This window comes from Camelus ferus, chromosome 32 (genome assembly GCF_009834535.1).
Source record: "Camelus ferus isolate YT-003-E chromosome 32, BCGSAC_Cfer_1.0, whole genome shotgun sequence".
NCBI classification, from domain to species: Eukaryota; Metazoa; Chordata; class Mammalia; order Artiodactyla; family Camelidae; genus Camelus; species Camelus ferus.
The window spans coordinates 12,409,369-12,435,112 of record NC_045727.1 but is presented as its reverse complement, the minus strand read 5'-3'; the positions used below and the strand labels follow the sequence as shown (position 1 = coordinate 12,435,112).

The following is a 25,744-nucleotide window of genomic DNA, read 5'->3' as shown; positions in this document are numbered from 1 at the left end:
ATTCAGTCTTGGTGGACTGTATGTTTCCAGAAACTTGTCCATCTCCTCTAGGTTATCCATTTTGGTTCCATATAGCTTTGCATAATATTCTCGTATGCTATTCTGTGTTTCTATGTTGTATGTTGTACTTTCTCTATTTTCCTTTCTTATTTTGCTTATTTGTGCTCTCTCTTTTTTCTTGTTTGTGAGTTTGGTAAGAGGTTTGTTGATTTTATTTACTCTTCCAAAAAACAGCTTTTGGTTTGATTGATTTTTTCTATTTTTTTAAATCTCTATTTTATTTATTTCCTCCCTGATCTTTATTATTTCCTTCCTCCGGCTGACTTTTTTTTTCTTTTCTTTTTCTAATTCTTTTAGCTGGTGGGTTTGATTGTTTATTTGAGATTGTTCTTCTTTTTTGAGGAATGCCTGTGTCACTATAAACTTCCCTCTTAGCACTGCCTTTGCTCTGTCCCATAAATTTTGTGTGGTTGTGTTTTTATTTTCATTTGTCTAAAGTTATTTTTTAATTTCAACGTTGAATTCATTGTTGACCCATTGGTTTTCTAAGAGCATGTTGTTTAATCTCCATGCTTTCCTTCTTTTCTCCTTTGTTTCTCTGTAGTTGACTTCTAGTCTCATGGCATTGTGGTCAGTAAAGAGGCTTGAGATAATTTCTATCTTCTTAAAATTGTTTAGGCTTCTTTTGTGCCCAAGTACATGATCAATCCTAGAAAATGTTCCATGTGCACTTGAAAAGAATGTATATCCTACTTTTGGGGGGCCCTTAATTCTCTGAAAATATCTACCCAATCTAATTTTTCTATTGTATCATTTAATTTTTCTGTTGCCTCATTTATTTTTATTATTATTTTATTTTATTATTATTTTATCTGCATAGTGATGTTAATGTGGTGTTAAAATTTCTGACAGTGATTGTATTCCCATCAATTTCCCCCTTTATCTCTGTTAGTAATTGTTTTATGTACTGTAGTGCTCCTATATTGGGTGTATATATTAATGAGTGTAATATCCTCATCATGTATCACTCCTTTAATCATTATAAAATGTCCTTCTTTATCTTTCTTTATGGTCCTTGTTTTAAAGTCTATTTTGTCTGAAATCAGTATTGCTACACCTGCTTTTCTGGCTTTTCCAGTTGCAGGGAATATCCTCTTCCATTCTTTCACTCTCAATCTATATGTGTCCTTCTCCCTAAAGTGGGTCTCTTGTATGCAGCATATTGAAGGTTTTTGCTTTATTATCCAGTCTGCCACTCTATGTCTTTTGACTGGAGCATTTAGTCCATTAACATTTACAGTAATTAATGATAGATGCGTGTATATTGCCATTTTGAACTTATTTTTGCAGTTGATTTGGTATTTCCTCTTTGTTCCTTTCTTCTTCCTTTTGTGGTTTGGTAATTTTCCTTTGTATTATCTTGGATTTTAGTTAGTTTTTGTGACTCACTTGTAAGTTTTTGGCTTGTGGTTACCCTTTTTGTAAGTCTATTAACCCATTTCTATAACTGTTTGTATTAAACAAATCATAATATAATCTCAAACCCATCCTACCAAGAACAAAATATTTAAAAAGGAAAAAAAAATACTGTATATTTCCTTACTTCCCTCTCCCAGTCTTAATGATTCAGATGTCTTCTTTTTCAATTTTGTGTTTATTCTATTTGTAATTCATGATAGTTATCACCTTTCCAGTTATGAGTTTCTCATTTTTGTAGCATCCTGCTGCTTTTCTATTTAGAGTAGATCTGTCAATATTTCCTTTAGCATGGGTGTAGTGTTGCAAAACTCTTCTAGTTTTTGCTTGTCTGTGAAATTCTTTATCTCTCCTACTATTCTAAAGGATAGCCTTGCTGGATAAGTATCTTAGGCTGCATCTTTTTTCATTCAGGACTTTGAATATATCTTGCCACTCCCTTCTGGCCTGTAGTGTTTGTGTAGAGAAATCAGCTGAGAGCCTTATGGGGGTTCCCTTGTAACTCACTCTTTGTTTTTCTCTTGCTGCCTTTAGGATCATTTCTTTATCCTTGACTCTGGCCATCTTGATTATGATATGTCTTGGTGTTGGTCTGTTTGGGTTCTTTCTGTTTGGGACCCTCTGAGCTTCCTGTACTTGAATATCTGATTCCTTCTTTAGGTTTGGGAAGTTTTCAGTCATCATTTCTTCAAATATCTTTTCTATCTCCTTTATTCTTTCTTCCCCTTCTGGAACCCCTATTATGCATAGATTGGCAGGCTTTATAGTATCCCACAGGTCCCTTATACTGTTTTAATCGTTTTTTATTTGTTTTTCTCTCAGCTGTTCTGATTGGGTGCTTTCTGTTGTCCTGTCTTCTAGGTCACTTATTCGTTCCTCTGCATTATCTAACCTGCTTTGTACAGCCTTTTGGTCAGCTCTCATCTCAGCAAATGAGTTTACCAATTGTACTTGGCTCTTCTTTATATCTTCAATTTCATTTTTGACATATTTTATATCTCTGAACACTATTTCTTTTAGTTGTTTCAGTAGTTTGATCACTCCTTTTTTGAAATCTTGATCTAGTAGGTCATCAATGTCTATTTCATTGATCGTTCCTTTAGGGGATTTCTCTTGCTCTTTTAATTGGGAGTGGTTCCTCTGCTTCTTCATATTGCTCATATCTCTCTGGTACTGTGGCTTAAGGAGTGTCAGTTATCTGTAGTGGTCCTTAAGAACTTTATTTATTTATCTATTTAAAGCCTATGTGGGGTTAAAACTTAAAAAAGCTGGAGAGAATTTCAAAAGAATGGAGAAAAAATAAGGTTTGGAAACAGTGTATAATCAATAACAGAAGAGTAAGTTGAAACAGAATAGCAACTGAGTTGACACGTCTTTTATAAACCTTTAAAAAAGGAGAAAAGATCAGAAAACAATACCTGAATCCTGTGTATCCTGTATATAATCAATAACACGAGATCAAAACCAAGAGAAATACAAGTGAAACGAGGTCAATTTTTAAAAATAATAATAAAAATGATTTTAAATGAAAAATTTTAAAGGGATTCGAAGTGGAGACATATACAATTGTTTAAAAAGTAAAATTTTAAAAGGTAATAGAAAATGGAACAGATTGAAAAAAGATAAAACAAGAAAGAATTTTAAAAGAAGGGAGGGAAAAAAGGTTTGAAAACAGTGTAGAATGAATAATAGAAGAGCAAGTTGAAACAGAATAGCAATTGAATTGAGACATCTTTTAAAAACCTTTATAAAAGAGAAAAAATCAGTAATAGGAGACCAAAACAAGAGAATAAAAATGAAATGAGGTGGATTTTTAAAAATAATAATAATAAAAAGATTATAACAGTAAAATTTTAAAGGGATTAAAACAGTAGACATATGCAATTGTTGAAAAATTAAGGATTAAAAAGGTAATAGGAAATAGAACAAATATAAAAAAATTTTAAAAAAAGGAATGTGTTCTCCTGTAGACTGTGCTCTTTATGTTTTTATCAAGAAGGTTTTCTGTCTTCACCCTGTTTCGCAAACTCAGCTTGCTGCTTCAGAAGCCCTCCGCCTGTGCCCTCGTCTGTGATGCTCCCAGTGCCTGTCGGCAAGCAGATCACGCCCCTTCCCAACACTGGGTCAGGTGCTGATCTCTTAACCTGTAGGCAGGCGGGTCACTCCCCCTCCCGATGCCACAGTCAGTTGCTGTGCTCAGGCGAGGCAGGCGGGTTGCCACCCACCCTCTCCCGGCGCTGGTCACTCCCCTGCTGTGTGCAGCTGCCCGCTCTGCCTCTGCAAGCCCTCAGAAAGCAGGCTCGGGGAAGATGGCGGAACATCCCTGCCCCTGCTCCGTGCCAAAACTCAGCTCCTTGTTTGTCTTGGCGGCACAAGTTCTCTGAAGTGCCAGAGCAAAAAGATCCTATCTGCCTTGGGCTGTAAACAAGTCTCTGTCCAGCCTAGGAGGTTGGGGAGCCCCCAGGTGTGGATTCAGGTGTCAGAACCGTCCCTGCCTGGGCAGTGTGCACAGGAGGGTATGGCAACTGTGGCTGTGACCTGCCGCTCTACTACCGAGGAGACAAAGGCTATGGCGCCCCTCCCCCCAGGGCATACCTGCAGTGTTGCTTTGCTTTTTTTTTTTCTTTTTTCACAATTTGTCGGGGGCACTGGTTGTTCTGCTCTGTGTCCCCTCCCAGCCACTGCTCATTGCACCCTGCAGTCCTGTGGGGCTGCCTCAGTGCATCTGTCCTAGTCCACCGCCTGGGTCGGGCAGCCTGTCCTGGCCCCCAGCTTCCAGCTGCGTCTTGGGCTTGATGTTGCAAGGACCCTTTGTGCCCGTTTAACTTAATTCTGTCGGTCAAGGGCTGCTCTGTGCAGATCTGAGCCTCAGAGGCTCCCCCTCCATCCCGCTGACCTCTTTGTTGGAGAGTGGAAGATTCAGCAAATGGGCGTCATTCCTCCTTTGCCACTCCCTCCCCGTGGGACTGGTCCCACACTGTTTTGCTTTTTCTTCTTTCTTTTTTCCTTTTCTCCTACCAGATTTGTGGTGTCTTTTTATTTTGTAGAGGGCGATGCTCTGTTGGAGTTTAGCAGGTGCTCTGGTTGGCTGGGTGGGTCTGTGGATGTGAGTTTTGGTGTATTTGTGGGAGAGGGTGAGCTATGAGCATCTTTCTATTCCACCATCTTGGCTCCTCTCTCAGGACTCAGAGTTTCTTCATGTCTTCTCCCCAAAGTTCAGAATCCAGTAAAAGTGTCACTTGTCATATCAACAACCGGGAAAATAAATATCGATGTGAAAACAGAATCCATTTTCAGCAATACTGAGATGACTCGATGATGACATATGTTTAGGGAACATCATCAAACCCCTGGATAAACAGGTATAGACACTGGGAACAAAAGGAGCAGGAGGTGAACTCAGGTAGAAATAGAACCAGGAGAACAAAGTGGATAGAAAACACACCTGAAAATCAATAGAGAAAAATAAAAAAGAATGTCTTTGCAGGGGCTGAAAAACATGTAATGCGCATTATTTGTTTATTTGATTATTGAGTGATGGACTATTATTAGGAAGAAAAAAAGGGGCTGCCATCCCTTCTGCATCATTTCCACCACCATGAACATTCCAGCAAGCGTCACCAGGGGGCGCTGTGGGTCTGCTCAGCCCACCAAGCCTGGACCCCATCAGGCTCCCAGTGCCAGGGTCATACACCCGGGCTCACTGGCTGGAGATGGATGTGGGAGCAGGTGCTTCCTCTAAGGGGACAAAGCACGAGCCCCCACCTCTGCAGGCCCTGCCTGTGTGTGGAGCTGCCACCTGGGGGAAGGACCCAGCAGTGGATGCTGTGTAGGGTCCTGTCCCCATCAGGCCCCAACCCCCTTCCCCAGGAGTAGAGGAGGAGGGGGGGGGACCCCGGGGACCAGCCCCAACCCCTCCTACTCCTGTCAGCCTTCCTGGATTCTCCTTTTTCTTTTCTTCGAGCTCCTCCTGCTTCCCTCCACTCTGAATCATGACTTTCCACCCATATGCGGGGCTCCCCCTCTTCCTACAACTCTCTGCTCTGTGACATCCCAGGTCATTCCCAAGGTCACCGTAAAAACTGGTGGACGTGTTAGCAGATCTCCCAGGAGCCTGACAGTCACTCCCTCTTCCTCTGCCTGGAACCTCTCAGATCACTTCCTACCTGAGAGGCGTCAGGTCTCTGTACACTCAGGTTTTACCGCCGCTCACCCCAGGGACTCCCCCCAGGACCCCACTTCTCAGGAGATCCAGTGAGTCCCAACAGCAGCTAATTGATTCCCCCAGATGCCCTCCTCTCGTCCTCTCAGCCAATCAGGTGTGGAGTCTTGTAGGAAGGGAATCTCAGCTTCCTGAGGAACTGGGAAGGGAGCTACTGGCTAAACTGTCCCTGTCCTCAGCTATTGTACCATTGGTTTATGTGCACTGAGCACAGGAGACACTAGGGGCTTTCGGCAGGGACAGCACACACCTGTCCCGGGTCTCCATTGAGGTATCCCTGGGCAACCCACGGGGTCCTCTCAGGGACCCAGGAGATCCCCAGGCAGGCCAGCCTGGCCACCATCCCGAATGTGACACTGGACACGGCAGGAACTTATGGCCCAGGGATGGGCTGGGGTCGGCTGAGTACAGGAGCTAATTTGTATGAAGGGCCCTTGGTCCTGGGGCGAGTGGATAAGAGAACCGGGCAGCGGCAGCCTCAGCATAGCTCGAGGGCGTCTGCAACATGACCTGGACTCTGCTCCGCCTCCTCCCGCTCCTCCTCCAGTGCACAGTTCAGGACGCCCTCAGCATCCTGACTCCCAGATCCCCTCCACCCTGCCCCACCTTCAGGGAATGTCCCCCCTTGTCCTTCTTGGGACATAACGGGTGGTGTCTGTGTTTCCAGGCTCCCTCTCCCAGCCTGTGCTGAGGCAGCCACCCTCTGCTTCTACCTCCCTGGGAGCCTTGGCCAAGCTCACCTGCACCCTGAGCAGTGACTACAGCAGCTACAGTGTGGACTGGTACCAGCAGGTCCCAGGGAAGGGCCCCTGGTTCCTGAGCCAGTAGGTACCAGTGGTGTTAGCTCCAAGGCAAGTGAGATCTCTGATCCCTTCTCAGGCTCGGGCTCTGGCCTGGAGCACTCTGTGACCATCCAGAACATCTGGAAGGAGGTCAAGGCTGACTACATCTGTGGGGCAGACCATGGCAGCTACGTATAACACACAGTGATGCCAGCAGAGGAGAACTGACACAAAAACTCTGCTGATGATCCGGTCCCACCCCTCCTGTCACCCGACCCACAGTTCAGGGGGCCCCTCCTGACCTCCCCTGAGAGTTTCCCCCTTTCCAGGGATTTTCATAATTCAGCCCCTGTCAGTGAGGATGGTCTGTCTCTGCACAACCTCCCTGGTCTCGGTCCACAGCGAATGTTCCCTGGGTTGGAAAACATAAGCCAATCTGCGCTGAATTCCAGTGAAATACATCCAGCCCTGAACTTCAAAGCTGCAAAATAGGGTCACGGGCATCCTTCCCTTTGGCAGTCAGTACGACGTTCAGGTCGCTGCCCACTGGGGAAAGTAACACGCAGATGAATCCATGTGACTGTGCTTGGATGGACTGCTTGAATGCACACGATTTTTGGATCATGGAGCAAGGGCGTGTCCTAAAGAGGGTCCCAGGGATGCTGGTGCTGGGGTGTGTGCTAACGTCATGGGTGAGGGGGTAGGAGGAGGGTGAGAGGAGGGGAGATTGAAGGAGGGAAGTCATCCTGATGAGGGCTGATGAGGGTTGAAGTTGTGGGAGGCCCCGTAGTCTATCACCATGGAAATCTATAACATCAGCGATTTCCAAGGACACAGATGTGTGAACAAGAAGACCTCCAGCCCTGTGTGTTGTGATGTGTGTCTTCCCTGGGTTAAACGATCACCAGAGTTGCCAAAATGTGTATTTCCACCCTGATCTCAAGTTGAAGCCCATGTCCTCCCAGCAGACAGAGGGGGCTGCTGTGATGTTGGGAAGGGACAGGAGCTCAGGTGTCAGTGACAGAGGAGGGAAGCAGTGGGCCCAGAGCAAGGGGAGGGGATGCGGGTGGGTGTGGAGGAGGCTGGGCCAGATAAGGAAGGCACCTTATGGGGCTGAGGTTTTGAGATTTCATGCAAAAAGCAGTGAGGAGTCATTGAAGGGTTTAAGGAAGAGTTGACTTGAGCTGAAAGAAGATTTCCTTTATTGTCTTGAGGAGTAGCAGGTGGTCCCGGTCACAGGACATTTACTGAGATAACTATGAGTCCAGGTGATCATAGAGCATTTGCACAATTGAAGCAAATTTAGACATAGGATATGGTGAGGACGCGATCATTTCTACATTCAAGAGGCACACACTGCCTTTCTACTGAAGTAAAACAATGAGCAAGAGAACCCAAGTGTAGACATTTTCATTTATAATACAGACAAATTGTAGGATCTCTAAGACAGGGTCCACATAAGAAATATTTGACATCACTGTGAAAAAGAAAACTCCACTTAGGAACACAATCCTCACACATGACAAATATATCACAAGTAGATGTGATATATTGATACAATGGACTAGTACTCAGCCATGAAAAGTATAAAATAATATCATCTGCAGCTACTTGGATGGAACTGAATATCATCATTCTAAGTTAAGCAAGCTAGAAAGAGAAAGCTACCATATCACTCTATGTGGAATCTAAAGAAAGGAAAAAGAAGACACTAATGAATTTAAATACCAAGTAGGAAGAGACTCACAGACAGAGAAAACAAATCTATGGTTTCCAGGGGGAAAGAGGGTAGGAAGGAAAAAATTGGGAGTTTGTGATTTGCAAATATTAACTACTGTCTATAATATAAAGAAGTTTTTTTTGTGTGTGTAGAGCACAGGGAACTAGATTCAATATCTTAAAGTAACCTATAGTGAAAAAGAATATGAAAACAAATATATGTATGTGTGTATGACTGAAACGTTATGCTATACACCCAACACCGACACATTGTAAACTGAATATTCTCAAAAAAACAGAAAGAAATATATGACATGTGCACTACAAACTGATATGCCTACTGAACTATATCACTTCCACAAATCATGCTAAACTCCGTCAAAATTCTGAAAGCATTTCCTGAGTTTTGAAATGTCTGCTGAGTTTCCAGGCTTCAAAGATGACTTTTTGCTCCTTCAGGGAAAATCCAAATCTAAACTCTTTCCTCCAATAGCCCTGCACATCCTTCAAACCAACTCACTGTCCCCGTGTCACTGGTGCATACGTGGGTCACTTAGCTTTTCTAGACTGTACTCTGGGAGGGGGCTGTAACTTTTAATGGTTCCATATGCACATCTTTGCACCTTCCATGGACCAGGAATTCATTTGGAAATGAAAACATCATAGGATGTGATTCACCATAAAAGGACCACAGAATCTGGGAAGCCGACTATGGACCTGTGAATGGAGACAGGGACCAGGTGAGCTGCCCAACCAGCTGGGCCCTCAGGTCTCTGGTCCTCGGTGAGGTTGTGCCCCATGACCAGAAGAGGGCGCTGTGGCCCTGCCATGTGGTCCTAGCACAACTGCTCAGGGAGGACCATTCTCTCCAAGGACCAGGGCTGGTGGCGTGGCCTGTGCTCCTAATGGAGACTCAGCAGTGTGTCCTCTCTGGCTGGCAGAGTCCCCCAATCAGGGACCCCTGTGGTCTCAGCAGATGCTTCCTCCCAGGGTCTCCCAAAGGGGAGGCCACCCTTTATCCCCTGAGTCTGGGCTGTGAGCTGAACTCCAGCTCCAGGGCTCAGGGAGGGGCTGGGCGGTCCCTGGGGGGACACTCATTTGCATGGGCCACCCTTCCTCTGGCAGAGGCTGGCAAGAAAAGGAGGCCTGGGACAGCCCAGCCCCAGAGTGGGGACCAGGGGTCTGTGAGCACCATGGCCTGGACTCCTCTCCTGCTCCTGCTCCTCTCTCACTGCACAGGTAGGGATGGGCCTCGGGGACTGGGTCTCAGGTTCCCGACTGCAGCAGCCCCTGTACCTAGACTCTGGGACTGTTTCCTGCAGGTTCCACTCCATCAGACCCTTGTGTCTGTGTTTGCAGGGTCCCTCTCCCAGCCTGTGCTGACTTAGCCACCCTCCCTCTCTGCATCTCTGGGAGCATCAGTCAGACTCACTTGCACCCTGAGCAGTGGGAACAGTGTTGGCAGCTACGACTTAAGTTGGTACCAGGGGAAGGCAGGGAGCCCTCCCCGGTACCTCCTGTACTACTACTCAGACTCCAGTAAGCACCAGGGCTCTCGGGTCCCGAGTTGCTTCTCTGGATCCAAAGATGCCTTGGCCAATTCAGGGCTTCTGCACATCTCCAGGCTGCAGCCCGAGGATGAGGCTGACTGTTACTGCTTTGCATATAAGAATCACTCGTACACTCACACGGTGCCCTAGCCCCACAGGGACGTGAGACTAAAACGTCCCCTGTGCTCTCCCTGCTGGAGCGGTCACAGCCTACCGACACTGGGACACCACAGGGCTCTGGGACCACGGCTCTGGTGAGGGAGCAGGAAGATGGGGGCTGTGTGGTCCCCAATCCTGGTCTTCCTGGACCCACAAACCCCATGGTGTTGAGGTATGTCCTCCATCCTGGTCCTGCAGGAAAGACAGGGGACAGGTGTCTCCATGTCAACAAGACCTGGTCTCCTATTATGGGGAGGGGCCCACAGAGAAAGTCTGTCCCAAAGTCCTCCTTTTTGCCTGGAAGAAACCCTGCCGCAGGAATGTCGCCTTCCTGACAATGGCCTCCTGAACTCCAGGCTCCAGACCCCGGAGGGGCTTCCAGAGAAGCAGCCCCAGGGATGGGTTTGCTGGAAGAACCAGCCTCGGAGAGTTGGGAAGCCACCAGAGGGACAGGGGCCACTGAGGCTCAGGTTTGACTTGGAGGGAACTGCTCCCTAAGGACACACAGGGCACAATCTTTCCATCACAAACACATACACACTACACATAAATACACACATACATATACACAAACATACACACTCATACATACCTATATACACACAAACTTACACACACAACATTGACACATACACATATGCACACATAACACATAGGTACACACATATACACATACATACAAAAATACACACACATATACACACCTACACACACACACACACACACACACACACACACACACACAGAGTTCTGGACTCCACAGTGTTCTGGCTTCTCTGTCCCTGCAAATAGCAGGGAGCAGTCAGTGCTCACCCCGCAGTCCTCAGAGTCAGAATCGGCAGGAGGCAGAACCTCCCTGTGCAGAGACACCAGTGACAGTGACATACAGCATGTCCCGGTGACAGCAGGCAGATTGCTAGATATGAGGAGAGAAAGGGGGACACAGACCAAAACGCAGTAATTGTGCAGAAAGGAGGGGCACAGGCCAAAGGCAGGAAACCACACATCAGGTAAGCACCAGGGGTCCCTGTGTAGAGAAAGAAAAGCAGGAACCTTTGGGCTGATAAGTGGTCACATCTTTTGGGGTGATGAGTGAGTGGCCTGGAGACCGACAAAGAAAGGTGAGAAGACCTCACACCAGTCAGAATGGCCGTCATTCAAAAATCCACAAATGACAAATGCTGGAGAGGCTGTGGAGAAAGGGGAACCCTCCTACACTGGTGGTGGGAATGCAGTTTGGTGCAGCCACTATGGAAAACAGTGTGGGGATTCCTCAAAAGACTAGGAATAGACTTACCATATGACCCAGGAATCCCACTCCTGGGCTTGTATCCAGAAGGAAATCTACTTCAGGATGACACCTGCACCCCCAATGTTCATAGCAGCACTATTTACAGTAGCCAAAACATGGAAACAGCCTAAATGTCAATCAACAGGTGGCTGGATAAAGAAGATGTGGTATATTTATACAATGGAATACTACTCAGCCATAAAAACCGACAACATAATGCCATTTGCAGCAACATGGATGCTCCTGGAGAATGTCATTCTAAGTGAAGTAAGCCAGAAAGAGAAAGAAAAATACCATATGAGACCGCTCATATGTGGAATCTAAAAAAAAAAAAAGAAAACCAAAACCAAACAAACAAACAAAAACAAAGCGTAAATAAAGGACAGAAATAGACTCACAGACAGAGAATACAGACTTGTGGTTACCAGGGGGGTGGAGGGTGGAAAGGGATAGGCTGGGATTTCCAAATTGTAGAATAGACTACACTGTATAGCACAGGGAAATATACACAAAATGTTATGATAACTCACAGAGAAAAAAATGTGACAATGAGTGTGTATATGTCCATGAATAACTGAAAAATTGTGCTGAACACTGGAATTTGACATAACATTGTAAAATGATTATAAATCAATAAAAAATGTTAAAAAAAAAGAAAGGTGAGAAGAGGCAGCAATTTCCAATGTCCAAATGTAACCATTTGCTCATTATGCCCTCATTTCAAAAAAATTAGCCTTGCAGATCAGAAGTACCCATCGTGCACCGACGCCATGACACTTCCCAACCAGACTAAATAAGGTCACAAGTCCCTCCTCCATTTGGGAAGGTGGAGCTGGGATGAGGGAACAGGGCCCCAAACCCTTCCCTCCCCAGTGAATATTCCACCTATTCATTTTCACACCGTGTGTAACTAACTTGCCAAGAAACACAGGGCAGCCGCTCACCTGAGCCCGCTGCTCTCCCCTTGACAGTGTAGTACCCATCCCTTAATAAATCTTCACTTTGCTTTTTTTAACCACTATGTCTTGTCTCTGAATTCTTTCTGGGACGGGACAAGAAGCTGGAACACCAGTAACATCCACCGGCAACAACAGTGTCAGGGACGGCCAGGACAGTCTGGGACCGCCTGCTCTGCTGGGGGAACTGCACCATCTGAACACTCCTCAGGTCACCCTACTGATACATTACATCGCACACGTGCATTTACTGGAACGAGATCAATCAAGGTGGGAAGTCCATCATACTCCCGGCTGAGACACACAGACCACAGAGGTGGAGACCAGCCCTGTGAAGGACCAGGTCCAGTCACACCTGAGAGCGAGTCCTCTTGTCCACTAGGGATCCTCGAGCCTGTGGCCGCCCAGACATCCTCTGCAAAGTCAGAAACATGATGACATCTCCCAGTTCTCATTTCCAAGGGGGAATCACAGCACTTCAGAGGCCATTTGGGTTCTGGAAGCACATGTCTTGTAACTGCTTTTGATGCAAGAAAAAGGGATGTAGGGTGTGAGAAGCGCTGTATGCCGTATTTCGGTGGAGCCCATGGGATGTGCCCCGCCAAGGGTGGGTCCTTGGCTTCGCACAGGAAAGAATTCAAGAGTGAGCCACAGTTGAGCAAAGGTAGATTTATTCAGAGAGATGCATTGAAAGACAAGAGAAGAGCCATGAGGTGTGGGAGTTGGGTGCTTAGATTAAAAGTAAGTACACTCTCCATAGAGAGAGAGGGCTGTCTCTGAAGAGGGAGAGAGAGAGAGGACAGAGGCTATGAGGCACCTTGTTGCCAGGTTTTATTGGCTTAGTGGCTTCAATATGCTAATAATGCAAGGACCAGTCTAACTAGCCTGGGGAAGGGGCTGGGATTCCCAGGAAGTTGGCCATTTCCCACACTGACCAGTTGTGGCCAGCCTTGGGACTGTCATGGCACCTGCAGCATGTTATTCACCAAGCTAATATATTACAGTGGGCTTATACTGAAGCTCAAGGGCTGCTAGAAGTCAAATCTCACACCATCTTGAGCCTCAAGACCTATTGGGGGTTTAATCTTCCACCATTTTGATGTTAATTGCTTTGTCATTCCTTGAATGGCTGTGCCCTGCCCCATTCTCACTCTGTCTCACTCTGACCTGTTCACCTGATAACAAAGAAGGGTCCGGCGGGACAGGCTCTGAAACAACACACATGTGCTCTGTTCCCTCTGTGAGATGCAAGACCCCCGTCACTGGGATCCTGTGATTCATCAGATGCTGTTAGAATACTTAACTCTGAGAGAAAATATAAAAAGAAACAAAATCAAAACACCATGTAGAGCATTCGTTCTGGAGCAGTGGACTTTCCACAGTTCATCAATGCGGATGCTCCTGGGGACAGGTGGACACTGAGCGTCTGTCCATTCAATGGTCACCAGCCACCTGCTTATGTCCCTACAGGATTGGTCGGCTTTCTGGGGTAATCTACACTAAGACACCTGGGTCCCAATATCCCAGCTCTGCTCCACAACCAGGGCGGCTGTAGGTTGTAGACTGGAGTAGAGAAGGAAGAGGGGCAGGGATGGAATTAAGCCTGCATCTCCCCAGATTTCTTTTGTGTCCTCCTCTGTGAGAACCCGTGTCCCTTGGGGAGCTCCTGGTCACACACAGTGCCCAGAGCCAGCCCGCCACCTCTGAGACTCTGTGTGGTCGGATCCCCCTTGCTGGCTGTTCCCTGCATCCTGTCCTCAGCTCCACTGTGGTTCCCAAGCTCTCTGGGGCCAGGATCACTTGTGCTTCCCAATAGCCAGTTGTCCATGGATCCGTGACCCGAACCAGTGAGGGTCACTCCAGGTCACACTGACATGGTTCCATGTAGGGATGATTCACCCTTGGGAAACACAGGAATCAGGGAAACATCTGAAGGTGAGATTTTGGACCAGAGGGAAAGGAGAGGTTCTTCCAGGGAGCAGTAGGGAGTGCCGTGAGGCCACCTGGGGAGGTCTGTGTAGGGCAGGAGCTCAGGTCTAGGCTGGCCTCCTCTGAGGGAAGCCCTGGATGGGGCCCTCTGCTTCCTGTTGGGGTGGGAAACCGTGTACCCTCGGGGACTGGCTGGGTCCTCTGCACATGTGTCTGCGAGGGGTCCCAGCAGCTGCTTCCTCCCAGGGCCACCCATGGGGAAAACAGTCACCAGGGAGGCTCCCCGTCCAAGGGCCTCAGACTCTGTCAGTGCACATGGGGGAGCGGCAGCAGGTGGGGACACATTTGCATGACAGCCCCTCCTCTGTGCAGCCCTCTGGGAGAGATAAGAGAGGCTGGGGCACCCCAGCCTCAGCTCATGGCCTAAGCAGGACTATGAGCACCATGGCCGGGACCACCGCCCTCCTTGTGATCCTCTCTCTCTGTGCAGGTAGGACGGGCCTCGGGGACCAGGGTGGCTCGCAGCCAAGTAGTTCCTTCTGCCTCAGTTCCCCAAGCAGCTGCATCTCATCCCTTCTCCTGACTCTGCTGTGTCTGTGTTTGCAGGGTCCCTCGCCCAGCCTGTGCTGACTCAGCCGCCCTCCCTCTCTGGGTCTCTGGGATCATCAGCCAGACTCACCTGCACCCTGAGCAGTGGGAACAATGTTGGAGGCTACACAGTATACTGGTACCAGCAGAATGCAGGGAGCCCTCCCCGGTACCTCGTGTACTACTACTCAGACTCCAGTAAACATCAGGGCTCCGGGGTTCCAAGCTGCTTCTCTGGGTCCAAAGATGCCTCGGCCAATACAGGGCTTCTGCTCATCTCTGGGCTGCAGCCCGAGGACGAGGCTGACTATTACTGTGGTACATTACACTGGCAACACTGGTACTTACACAGTGCTCCAGACCCACAGGGAAGTGAGACTAAAACCTCCCCTGTGCTCTCCCCACTGGGCTGTCACTGCAGCTGTGCCTGGGACCAGGTCTCACTCAGGGTGACTTTCTGTTGTCACATCTTCAGGAAGCACCTGAGTTTCCTCTGAACAGCAAATCTGACCCTGTCACAGCCTCTTCCTCATCTCACATCTGGGACTGAGCATTGCTGTTGTATCTCAGCCTGCTCATGTTTCCACAGGCAGACAGGGCTTGCTCTGAGAAGAACACCTCCCCATTGGGATGTTATATGTGGCAGAAAGTGGTTGGTCCAGGCCCTGACCCCCTCAGAGTTTAGGGGTCTCTGAGATGCTGGCTGTCTAGAGACTCAATTTGGGCTTTGAGATACAAGACCTTCAATGGGGAAGGAGTGGTAACCTACATAATAACAAAGAGCCATTACATATTAACTATAACCTTACAAATGCCATTCATAATCGCAGCAGAAATAAGAAATATTTAAGAATAAATCTGACAGACACCAATTGTTGTACATGGAACTATGAAATATTCCTGACATAAGTTAGGAAGACCTAAATGAAGGGACTCATATATCATTTTTATGGTGAATACACTCAATTCAATGATCCCCAACATGTCTATGCATTCATTGGAGGTTGCAATGACAGACATGCACAGTAAATGATCAGGAAGAAATCTCAGCAAAGGAATGAAAACTGGAAGAAAAGACACAAAGGACCTTCCAGCAGTGGGAGAACCCAGCTCCACGTGTCCTCGTGTGGGAGGGCTTTCCCTCCCTGACAGGCGTTCCCTGTGTCCCCTCCCCTCTGCCCCCCATAGGAGCGTTTCCAGTACTGCAGGAGGAGGTGGGGCTGTGACCATTAGGATCAGGAACTTCCCCCCACATGCCGTGAAGCTTCTGCAGAGCCCGGATCCAAGGTCCCCTTCTCCTGCAAAGGGAGCTGCAGGAATGGTGGGGTCACACTGGTCGTGGTCTCAAGGCCTCCAGGCAGAGTTGCTACCTGCGACCCAGGACAGAGGAGGATGACCCTCAGGGGTTGAGCGCTCATCTCTGACTCCTGTTTGTCCTCTCGGCCTCCTTGACCACCTCGGGGTCCCAGCCTGAGGAGGGGACTGCTGGTCCCTGTCACATAGCTAATTTCTACCCACTGTCACAAAGAACTCCAGAGCTCTGGGAAGTGAGATCAGAGGTCTACCCTCCGCACCCCTGTCTGACCCATCACCGCCCTGTCCCTGCCTGGGAACAACACCAGCGCTGCTCTGACCTCCACTGTCACCTGTGCTATTGACCCCAGTCTCATGCTCTCACCTTGGTCCATGTTTATGGGTCCATGAAAACGACTCCCTTTCCTGACTTGTCTCCACGTATGACCACCACATCACTGTGTGCCTGGATGCAAACTCCCTTCCCAGGTACCGGATAGGGGGATGAGGAAGCAGCATCTAGGACGTGAGCCCTTGGCGACCCAGGGAGCCCCCTGTCCCCCCAGGTCCCTCCGTGGTCCAGGCTTTGCTGTTCCAGCCTGAACCCTGACACTTAAGGAACCCGGGGTCCCCTGTATCCAGAGACTAACGTTGAGGTGCCCTGATCTGCAGGTGCTGGGAGACCCACCCCATGACGATGGGGCTCCACACCTGACCCTTGCCCCTTTTCTCCTCTGTCACCCCAGGACCTCTCCCACTTTTCCCTCTCTGGGTGTTAGTTTGGAACAATATTAACTAAATATCCCTATTTCAGACACGGACCTTATAAACCCTCCCCCATTAAATCTCTGGGGTCTAACAAGTGGACTAGATCAGGTTCCAGCGAAGATCAGGTGACAAACGATGGGGTTTCTCCCCTCAGCACTAGAGCCGGAGGCCCTAAAAAGGATGAGAAGCTGGTTTACAGCCCTCATCTTTCCTATCAAGCATTTTACTGTGAAAGATGCCAAAGCTAGAGTGAAAATATGTCACCTATATCAGAGCCAAAGATAAGTACTTTCAGGGCCACAGTCAAGGGGAAATGAGACCCCTGGAAATAATCCCGAAAGAGACGTGTTTTCCTGAGACATCATATTCTCAGGGCAAAACAGACAGAGGGCAGGACCGGGGAGGCCAGGGGACTCTTACAAACACAACAACCTGCACACGGCAACCAGTGAGTCTATCCCAGTGAGTATTCAGTACCGGGTGGCACCCAACGGGGGACTGGGAATCTTCAGCCAGGAACTAGGTTCAAGGAGGTTATGTCCTGGTACTGAGCAGGGAGCAAGGCGGAAGCAAACTGAAACATCAGTTAATCCTAAAATTACTGGCACATGGCAGTCCATTTAGGAGTCTGGAATTCATTAGTGACCTAGAAAATTAATGTCTTATTTCCAACTGCAGGTGTCAGAAAGCCCTTCCAGGAGGCTGGCTGGGACCCGGGGAGGATGTGGCTCTGCGCCCAGCAGGGGGCGCTGTGGGACTGGCCCTGAGAGCTCAGGGTCTGGGCCAGGCAGGCTGGGAAGACACACCACTGGCTCTTGCCCACTTGGGCAGCCGTGTCCTCACTCGAAGGGGACTGTCCTGCACCTGGTCCCCCAGGAGACCCGCGAACTCTCAGCTCTGACGGACAGACTGGCCTCATGCTTCCTCCTCCTCTGTCCTGGAGTCACTGCCCAGACCTGATGTCCAGACAAAGACAGATGGACAATCACAATAAAATGAATTTGCTGGAGAGTCATGACTAACAGTCACATCTGGACAGAGGATAAGAGACCCCTGGGGAGGGATGGTCTCCATACCAACAACGGGGCCTCGCAAGGAAGTCTCTGGGCATCCTCCCCATGCACGTCCTGGGCTCCTCTCCTCACCTCCTCACTCCCTGAACCAAGAGGGTCCTTTAGGGAAGTGACGGGACACAGGGGTTGAGGGCATCCGCACTGCCTAGTGCTCCTGTCTTCTGGGCACAGGGGGAAGGATGGCCTGTCTTCCTACACCTGCTCCCCTCCTCCCAGGGGTCTGGTCACCTGTAGATGAATCTGCCCTGTACAGTGTCCAGGTCTTTACTTTAAATTGTTTAGAAATTATGTATGCAATAGAGGGTATGTAGACTAACCTCACTTTCTTGTTCCAGCAAATGAATGGAGCACAACCTAATGAAAAGAGTATCAGACATGAAAATTGTATGACAATCTCACTTGTGATCATGGCTGACAGGTGCACAAATGACTCAACCCATGAGGGAGTAGAATGCACGTTCCAGCAAGAAAAACTCACCTTGACCCTCAGGGAGGACGTGGGCTGAGTCCAGGCTATGGGTCCATCTCTGGGGCTGATGATGGAATTTGGGGAAGCAGAGATTGGGAGGCCAGGGTGTCCCCACATCAGCCTTGCTCTCTCAGAGAGAAAGGCTCAGCCTGCAGGAACTGCTCCCTGAGTCCGGCAGCGTCACGCAAGACCCACAAGGGGCGCTGCTCAGTCCCCTTCTGCACTTGAAAGGGCTCCTGGGGTCCTGGGAGCATCTCCCAAATCCAGCCTCTCCATCCTCCATCCACAGTGGAGCCTAATTTCCCCACAGCAGTCCCATGGGAGAAATGAGTGTGACCCTGTTGCCTGAGACCATCTGTCCGGGTGTGAATCTGTGAGGCCCTCACTGCTTACAGGACCCACTGTGTCCCTGATGAGCATGAGATCAATGCAGATCACAGCATCTGCTCCCCAAAGACCTCCCCCAGTGGACATCAGGTGACACTGGGTAGCGAGAGGGAGGAAGCTGATTTGCATGAAGCCCTTTCTCCTCCCAGTGGGTCGGGGAGGCATGAAAAGGCCCGAGGACCCGACAGTGCAGCCCAGGAGGCCGAGGAGCCGCATCCCTGGAGCGTCCCCACCATGGCCTGGATGGTGCTTCTGCTCGGGCTCCTCATTCATGGCTCAGGTCAGGGGTCGGATGCTACATCCTGAGGGGCCGCCTACAACCAGGCGTTGGGGTGACCCTGGTCCCCATAACCTCCCCTGTCTCTCTCCTGTCGCTTTTAGGGGTGGATTCTCAGACTGTGGTGACCCAGGAGCCGTCCCTGTCAGTGTCTCCAGGAGGGACGGTCACACTCACCTGTGGCCTCAGCTCTGGGTCTGTCAGTTCCAGTAACTACCCCAGCTGGTACCAGCAGACACCAGGGCAGGCTCCACGCACACTTATCTACAGCACAAGCAGTCGCCCCTCTGGGGTCCCCAATCGTTTCTCCGGATCCATCTCTGGGAACAAAGCCGCCCTCACCATCTCGGGGGCCCAGCCCGAGGACGAGGCCGACTACTACTGTGCTCTGAGTAGAGTTAGTGGTACTTATGGCAACACAGTGATGTAACCTCACAGAGAAGTGCTACTAAAACCTCCCCCTGAGCTCAGGGGACTCAGCCCTGAGGGGCAGGAGAGGAAGAGAGAGGGTGAAATGTCACCACCATAGGGGGAAGCGGCGTCATGCCCACATCTCCTGCCCAGGGTTTCCAGGCCACGTGCCTTCACCAGCCTCTTCCAGGGTGTGTCCACCTCTCAAAGGAGTCCCCCGTTCCCCCCCTATGATGATGACCAGGGCTCAGCTCCAAATCCTATCCCCCAGCCTTGAGACTCAGGAATCCAGCACCATCAGGATGACCTTCCCTGTTGTCCTTGCTGATCTCTGGCTGCACAGACTCCTTGCACTGCATCCTCAGCAGGGGTATCAGCAGTGCGGGGCAGTGACTAGGCTCCTAGCCAACATCACAAAAGCAGTCCAGGCACTTCACCCCTGGGGGAGTGTTGGGGGTCCAAGGTGAGGAGCCTCCATCCCATTAGAGCATCCAGCCAGAGCCAGGCAGCTCATCTGTGTGGTCAGCTGTCCAGTTTTCCATCCAGGATGCTGGCAGCCCAGGGGGAGCTGGGCTTTCTCCCCATCCCTCAGTGTGAGACTGAACGAGGGAGACAAGGTAGGTTGCTCTGCGCTCCCGCCCCCCTGCTGGGGACTGTGGAGCCAGTGAGGACTGAGCCCTGACACCACCTGAATTAACAGGACTGAACCCAGGATGGGGGCAGGGATCGACACTGCAGTGCCCCTCCCTTTCTGGTGTCCCTGAGGCCACGGAGCCCAATGGGCCGAGCACCCAGCCCACTGCAGCAAAGCAGCCCCTCTCAGCCTGGTTTCCCTCCCTGAGGTCAGCAGGGCTAGCAGGCAGTTGATAACCATGCCCTCTGGATGTGAAGGAGCTGTTGACCACAGCTGCCCCACGGTCCCTGGAAGAGTCAGTGGCACAGAGCAGTGGGGTCAGGGCCCCCCTTTGCTGGGACAGTGGACTGTGAACACACCCCAGTCTTCTGCTGCAGGATGATCCCTGATCAGTGAAGAGTAAATGGGACTCAGAGTTTCTTTTTTTTTTTTTAACTTTTTTTAATTGAGTTATAGTCATTTTACAAGTTGTGTCAAATTCCAGTGTAGAGCACAATTTTTCAGTTATATATGAATATACATGTATTCATTGTCACATTTTTTTTCGCTGTGAACTACCATAAGATCATGTATATATTTTTCCCTGTGCTATACAGTATTATCTTGTTTATCTATTCTAAATTTTGAAATCCTAATCTGTCCCTTCCTAATCCCTGCATCCTTGGCAACCGCAAATTTGTATTCTATGTCTATGAGTCTGTTTCTGTTTTGTATTTATGTTTTGTTTTTTAAATTCCACATATGAGTGATCACATATGGTATTTTTCTTTCTCTTTCTGGCTTATTTCATTTAGAATGACATTCTCCAGGAACATCCATGTTGCTGGAAATGGCGTTATGTTGTTGGTTTTAATGGCTGAATAGTATTCTATTGTATTAATATACCACCTCTTCTTTATCCAGTCATCTGTTGTTGGACATATAGGCTGTTTCCATATCTTGGCTATTGTAAATAGTGCTGCTATGAACACTGGGGTGCAGGTGTCATTTTGAAGTAGGGTTCCTTGTGAATATATGCCCGGGAGCGGGATTCCTGGGTCATATGGTAAGTCTATTCCTAGTCTTTTGAGGAATCTCCATACTGTTTTCCACAGTGGCTGCACCAAACTGCATTCCCACCAGCAGTGTAGGAGGGTTCCCTTTTCTCCACAGCTTCTCCAGCATTTATCATTTGCGGACTTTTGCATGATGGCCATTCTGACTGGTGTGAGGTGATAACTCATGGTAGTTTTGATTTGCATTTCTCTGATAATTAGTGATATTGAGCATTTTTTCATGTGCCTATTGATCATTTGTATTTCTTCCTTGGAGAATTGCTTGTTTAGGTCTTCTGCTCATTTTTGGATTGAGTTGTTTTTTTTTTTCTTATTAAGTTGTATGAGCTCCTTGTACATTCTGGACTTCAAGCCTTTGCCAGTTTCATTTGCAAAAAGTTTCTCCCATTCCATATAGGATTTTTTTTTTTTTTTACTTATTGTTTCCTTTTCTGTGCAGAAGCTTGTAAGTTTAGTTAGGTCCCATTTGTTTATTCTTGCTTTTATTTCTATTGCTTGTGTAGACTGCCCTAGGAGTACATTTTTGAGGTGCATGTCAGATAATGTTTTGCCTATATTTTCTTCTAAGAGATTTATTTTATCTTGTCTTGTGTTTAAGTCTTTGATCCATTTTGAGTTTATTTTTGTGCATGGTGTTCTAGCTTCACTGATTTACATGTTGTCCAGTTTTCCCAGCATCATTTGCTGAAGAGACTGTCTTTATTCCATTGTATATTCTTGCCTCCTTTGTCAAAGATTAATTGACCAAAAGCTTGTGGGTTCATTTCTGGGCTCTCTATTCTGTTCCATTGGTCCATATGTCTATTTTTGGACCAATACCATGATGTTTTCATTCCAGTAGCTCTGTAGTATTGTCTGAAATCTGGGAGAGTTATTCCTCCAGCATCTTTTTTTTCTTCAATAATGCTTTGGCAATTCTAGGTCTTTTGTGGTTCCATATAAATTCTATTATGATTTGTTCTAGTTCTGTGAAATACGTCCTGGGTAATTTGATAGGGATTGCATTCAATCTGTAGGTTGCCTTGAGCAATATGATCGTAACTATATTGATTCTTCCAATCCAGGAGCATGGGATATCTTTCCTTTTTTTAAGTCTTCTTTTATTTCCTTCATCAATTGTTTGTAGTTTTCTATGTATAAGTCTTTCACCTCCTTGGTTAGATTTATTCCTAGATATTTTATTACTTTGGGTGCTATTCTAAAGGGAATTGTTCTTTACTTTCCTTTTCTGTTGATTCATCTTTAGTGTAAAGAAATGCAACTGATTTTCGAAACGTTAATCTTGTAACCTGCTACCTTGCTGAATTCTTTGATTATTTCTAGTAGTTACTGTGTGGATCTTTTCAGGTTTTCTATATATAGTATCATGTCATCTGCATATAGTGACACTTTAAGCTCTTCATTTCCAATTTGGATCCCTTTTATTTCTCTCTCTTGCCTGATTGCTGTGGCTAGAACTTCCAAGACTATGTTGAATAGGAGTGGTGATAGTTGGCATCCTTGTCTTGTCCCAAATTTTAGTGGGAAGCTTTTGAGTTTTTCACCATTGAGTACTATGCTGGCTGTAGGTTTGTAATATATAGCTTTTATTATGTTGAGATATGTTCCCTCTATACCCACTTGTGTGAGAGTTTTTATCATAAATGGGTGTTGAATTTTTTCAAATGCTTTTTCTGCATCTTTGAGATGATCATGTGGTTTTTGTCCTTTCTCTTGTTGATGTGTTGTGTTACATTGATTTGTGTATGTTGAACCACCCTTGTGTCCCTGGAATGAACCTCACTTGATCATGATATATAATCTTTTTTATGTACTGTTGGATTCTATTTGCTAATATTTTGGTAAGGGTTTTTGCATCTATGTTCATCAGTGATATTGGTCTGTAATTCTGTTATTTGGTGGTGTCCTTGCCTGATTTTATTATCAGGGTGATGGTGGCTTCATAGAACGGGTTTAGGAGTAGTCCCTCCTTTTCAATCTTCTGGAAGAGCTTGAGAAGCACTGGTATGAGTTCTTCTTTGCCTGTTTGGTAGAATTCCCTGGTGAAGCCATCCCGTCCTGGACTTTTATTCGTAGGGAGGTTTTTTATTGCTAATTCAATTTCATTTGTAGTGATCGGTTTGTTCAAGTGGTCAGTTTCTTCTTGATTTAGTCTTGTTGGACTGTATGTTTCCAGAAACTTGTCCATCTCCTGTAGGTTGTCCATTTTGGTCCCATATAGTTTTGCATAATATTCTCGTATGCTATTCTGTATTTCTATGTTATTTATTGTAATTTATTCATTTTCCTTTCTTATTTTGCTTATTTGTGCTCTCTCTTTTTTTCTTCTTTATGAGTTTGGCCAGAGGTTTGTGCAATTTTATTTACTCTTTCAAAAATCCAGCTTTTGGTTTGATTGGTTTTTTCTATTATTTTTCTTAATCTCTATTTTATTTATTTCCTTCCTGATCTTTATTATTTCCTTCCTTCCTTTGACTTTTGGGTTTTTTTTTTTCCTCTTCTTTTTCTAAATCTTTTAGCTGGTGGGTTAGATTGTTTATTTGAGATTGTTCTTCTTTTTTGAGGAAGGCCTGTATCACCATAAACTTCCATCTTAGCACTGCCTTTGCTGCATCACTTAAATTTTGTGTGATTGTGTTTTCATTTTCGTTTGTCTAAAGGTATTTTTTAATTTCAACCTTGACTTCATCATTGACCCATTGGTTTTTTAATAGCATGTTGTTTAATCTCCATGCTTTCCTTTTTTTCTCCTTTGTTTCTCTGTAGTTGACTTCTAGTCTCATGGCATTGTGGTCAGTAAAGATGCTTGAGATAATTTCTATCTTCTTAAAATTGTTTAGGCTTCTTTTGTGCCCAAGTACATGATCAATCCTAGAAAACGTTCCATGTGCACTTGAAAAGAATGTATATCCTACTTTTGGGGGGTCCTTAATGCTCTGAAAATATCCACCCAATCTAATTTTTCTATTGTATCATGTAATTTTTCTGTTGTGTTATTTATTTTCTGTCTGGAAGATCTGTCTAGTGATGTTAATACGGTGTTAAAATCTCCGACAATGATTGTATTCCCATCAATTTCCCCCTTTATCTCTGTTAGTAATTGTTTCATGTAGTTAGGTGCTCCTATATTGGGTACATATATATTAGTGAGTGTAATAGCCTCATCTTGTATTACTCCTTTAATCATTATAAAATGTCCTTCTTTATCTTTCTTTGTGGCCTTTGTTTTAATGTCTATTTTGTCTGAAATCAGTACTGCTGCACCTGCTTGTTTGGCTTTTCCATTCGCATGGAATATCCTTTTCCATCCTTTCACTCTAAATCTGTATGTGTCCTTCTCCCTAAGGTGGGTCTCTTGTACGCAGCATGATGAAGGTTCTTGCTTTATTATCCAGTCTGCCACTCTATGTCTTTTGACTGGAGCATTTAGTCCATTAACATTTACAGTAATTAATGATGTGTGTTTATTGCCATTTTGAACTTACTGTTGCAGTTGATTTTGTATTTCCTCTTTGTACCTTTCTTCTTCCTTTTGTGGTTTGGTAATTTTTCTTTGTATTTTGTTGGATTTCATTTAGTTTTAGTGACTCACTTGTAAGTTTTTGGCTTGTGGTTACCCTTTTTTGTAAGTCTATTTGCCCATTACCATAACTGTTTGTGTTAAACGGATAGTAATGTAATCTCAAACCCATCTTACTAAGAACAAAAAATTTAAAAAAGAAAAAAAACCCCTCTATATTTCCTTGCTTCACTCTCCCTCTCTTAATGATTTAGATGTCTTCTTTTATGATTTTATGTTTATTCTATTTGTAATTCATGATAGTTATCACCTTTTCAGTTGAGTTTCTCATTTTTTTTAGCATCCTGCTTCCTTTCTATTTAGAGTAGGCCTCTCAATATTTCCTTTAGTAAGGGTTTAGTGTTGTAAACTCTCTAGTTTTTGCTTATCTGTGAAATTCTTTATCTCTCCTTCTATTCTAAAGGATAGCCTTGCTGAATAAGGTATCCTAGGCTGCCTCTTTTTTTCCATTCTGGACTTTGAATATATCTTGCCACTCTCTTCTGGCCTGTACTGTTTGGGTAGAGAAATCAGCTGAGAGCCTTGTGGGTGTTCCCTGTAACTCACTGTTTTTTTTGTTTTTTTATTCTTTTGCTGCCTTTAGGATCATTTCTTTATCCTTGACTCTGGCCATCTTCATTATATGTCTTGGTGTGGGTCTGTTTGGGTTCTTTCTGTTTGGGACCCTCTGAGCTTTCTGTACTTTGATATCTGATTCCTTCTTTAGTTTTGGGAAATTTTCAGTTATGACTTCTTCAAATACCTTTTCAATCCCCTTTGTTATTTCTTCCCCTCCTGGAACCCCTATTATGCATAGATTGGCGTGTTTTATGTTATCCCATAGGTCTCTTATATTGTTTTCATTGGTTTTTATTTGTTTTTCTCTCAGCTGTTCTGATTGGATGTTTTCTGTTGTCCTGTCTTCTAGGTCCCTTATTTGTTCCTCTGCATTATCTAGCCTGCTTTGTACAGCCTTTAGATCAGCTCTCATCTCAGCAAATGAATTTACCAGTTCTACTTGGCTCTTCTTTATATCTTCAGTTTTATTTTTGACATATTTTATATCTCTAAGTACTATCTCTTTTAGTTCCTTCAGTACTTTGATCACTCCTTTTTTGAAATCTTGATCTAGCAGAACATCAATGT

General features: G+C 46.3%; 1 protein-coding gene and 2 gene segments (V, D, J or C); all 3 read left to right on the top strand.

The window, feature by feature from the left end:
- The window catches only part of LOC102523413, a 442,357-nt gene that overhangs the window by 33,018 nt on the left and 383,595 nt on the right, over positions 1 to 25,744 (top strand).
- LOC102511799 (immunoglobulin lambda-1 light chain-like) overlaps positions 1 to 25,744 on the top strand; it is a 401,923-nt gene that overhangs the window by 10,797 nt on the left and 365,382 nt on the right. The window lies entirely within an intron of this gene.
- LOC102521144 overlaps positions 18,882 to 25,744 on the top strand; it is a 383,406-nt gene continuing 376,543 nt past the window's right edge. Inside the window, 2 exon segments of the V gene segment in view lie at positions 18,882 to 18,942; positions 19,044 to 19,356. Of these exon segments, the coding sequence occupies positions 18,897 to 18,942; positions 19,044 to 19,356 (359 nt within the window).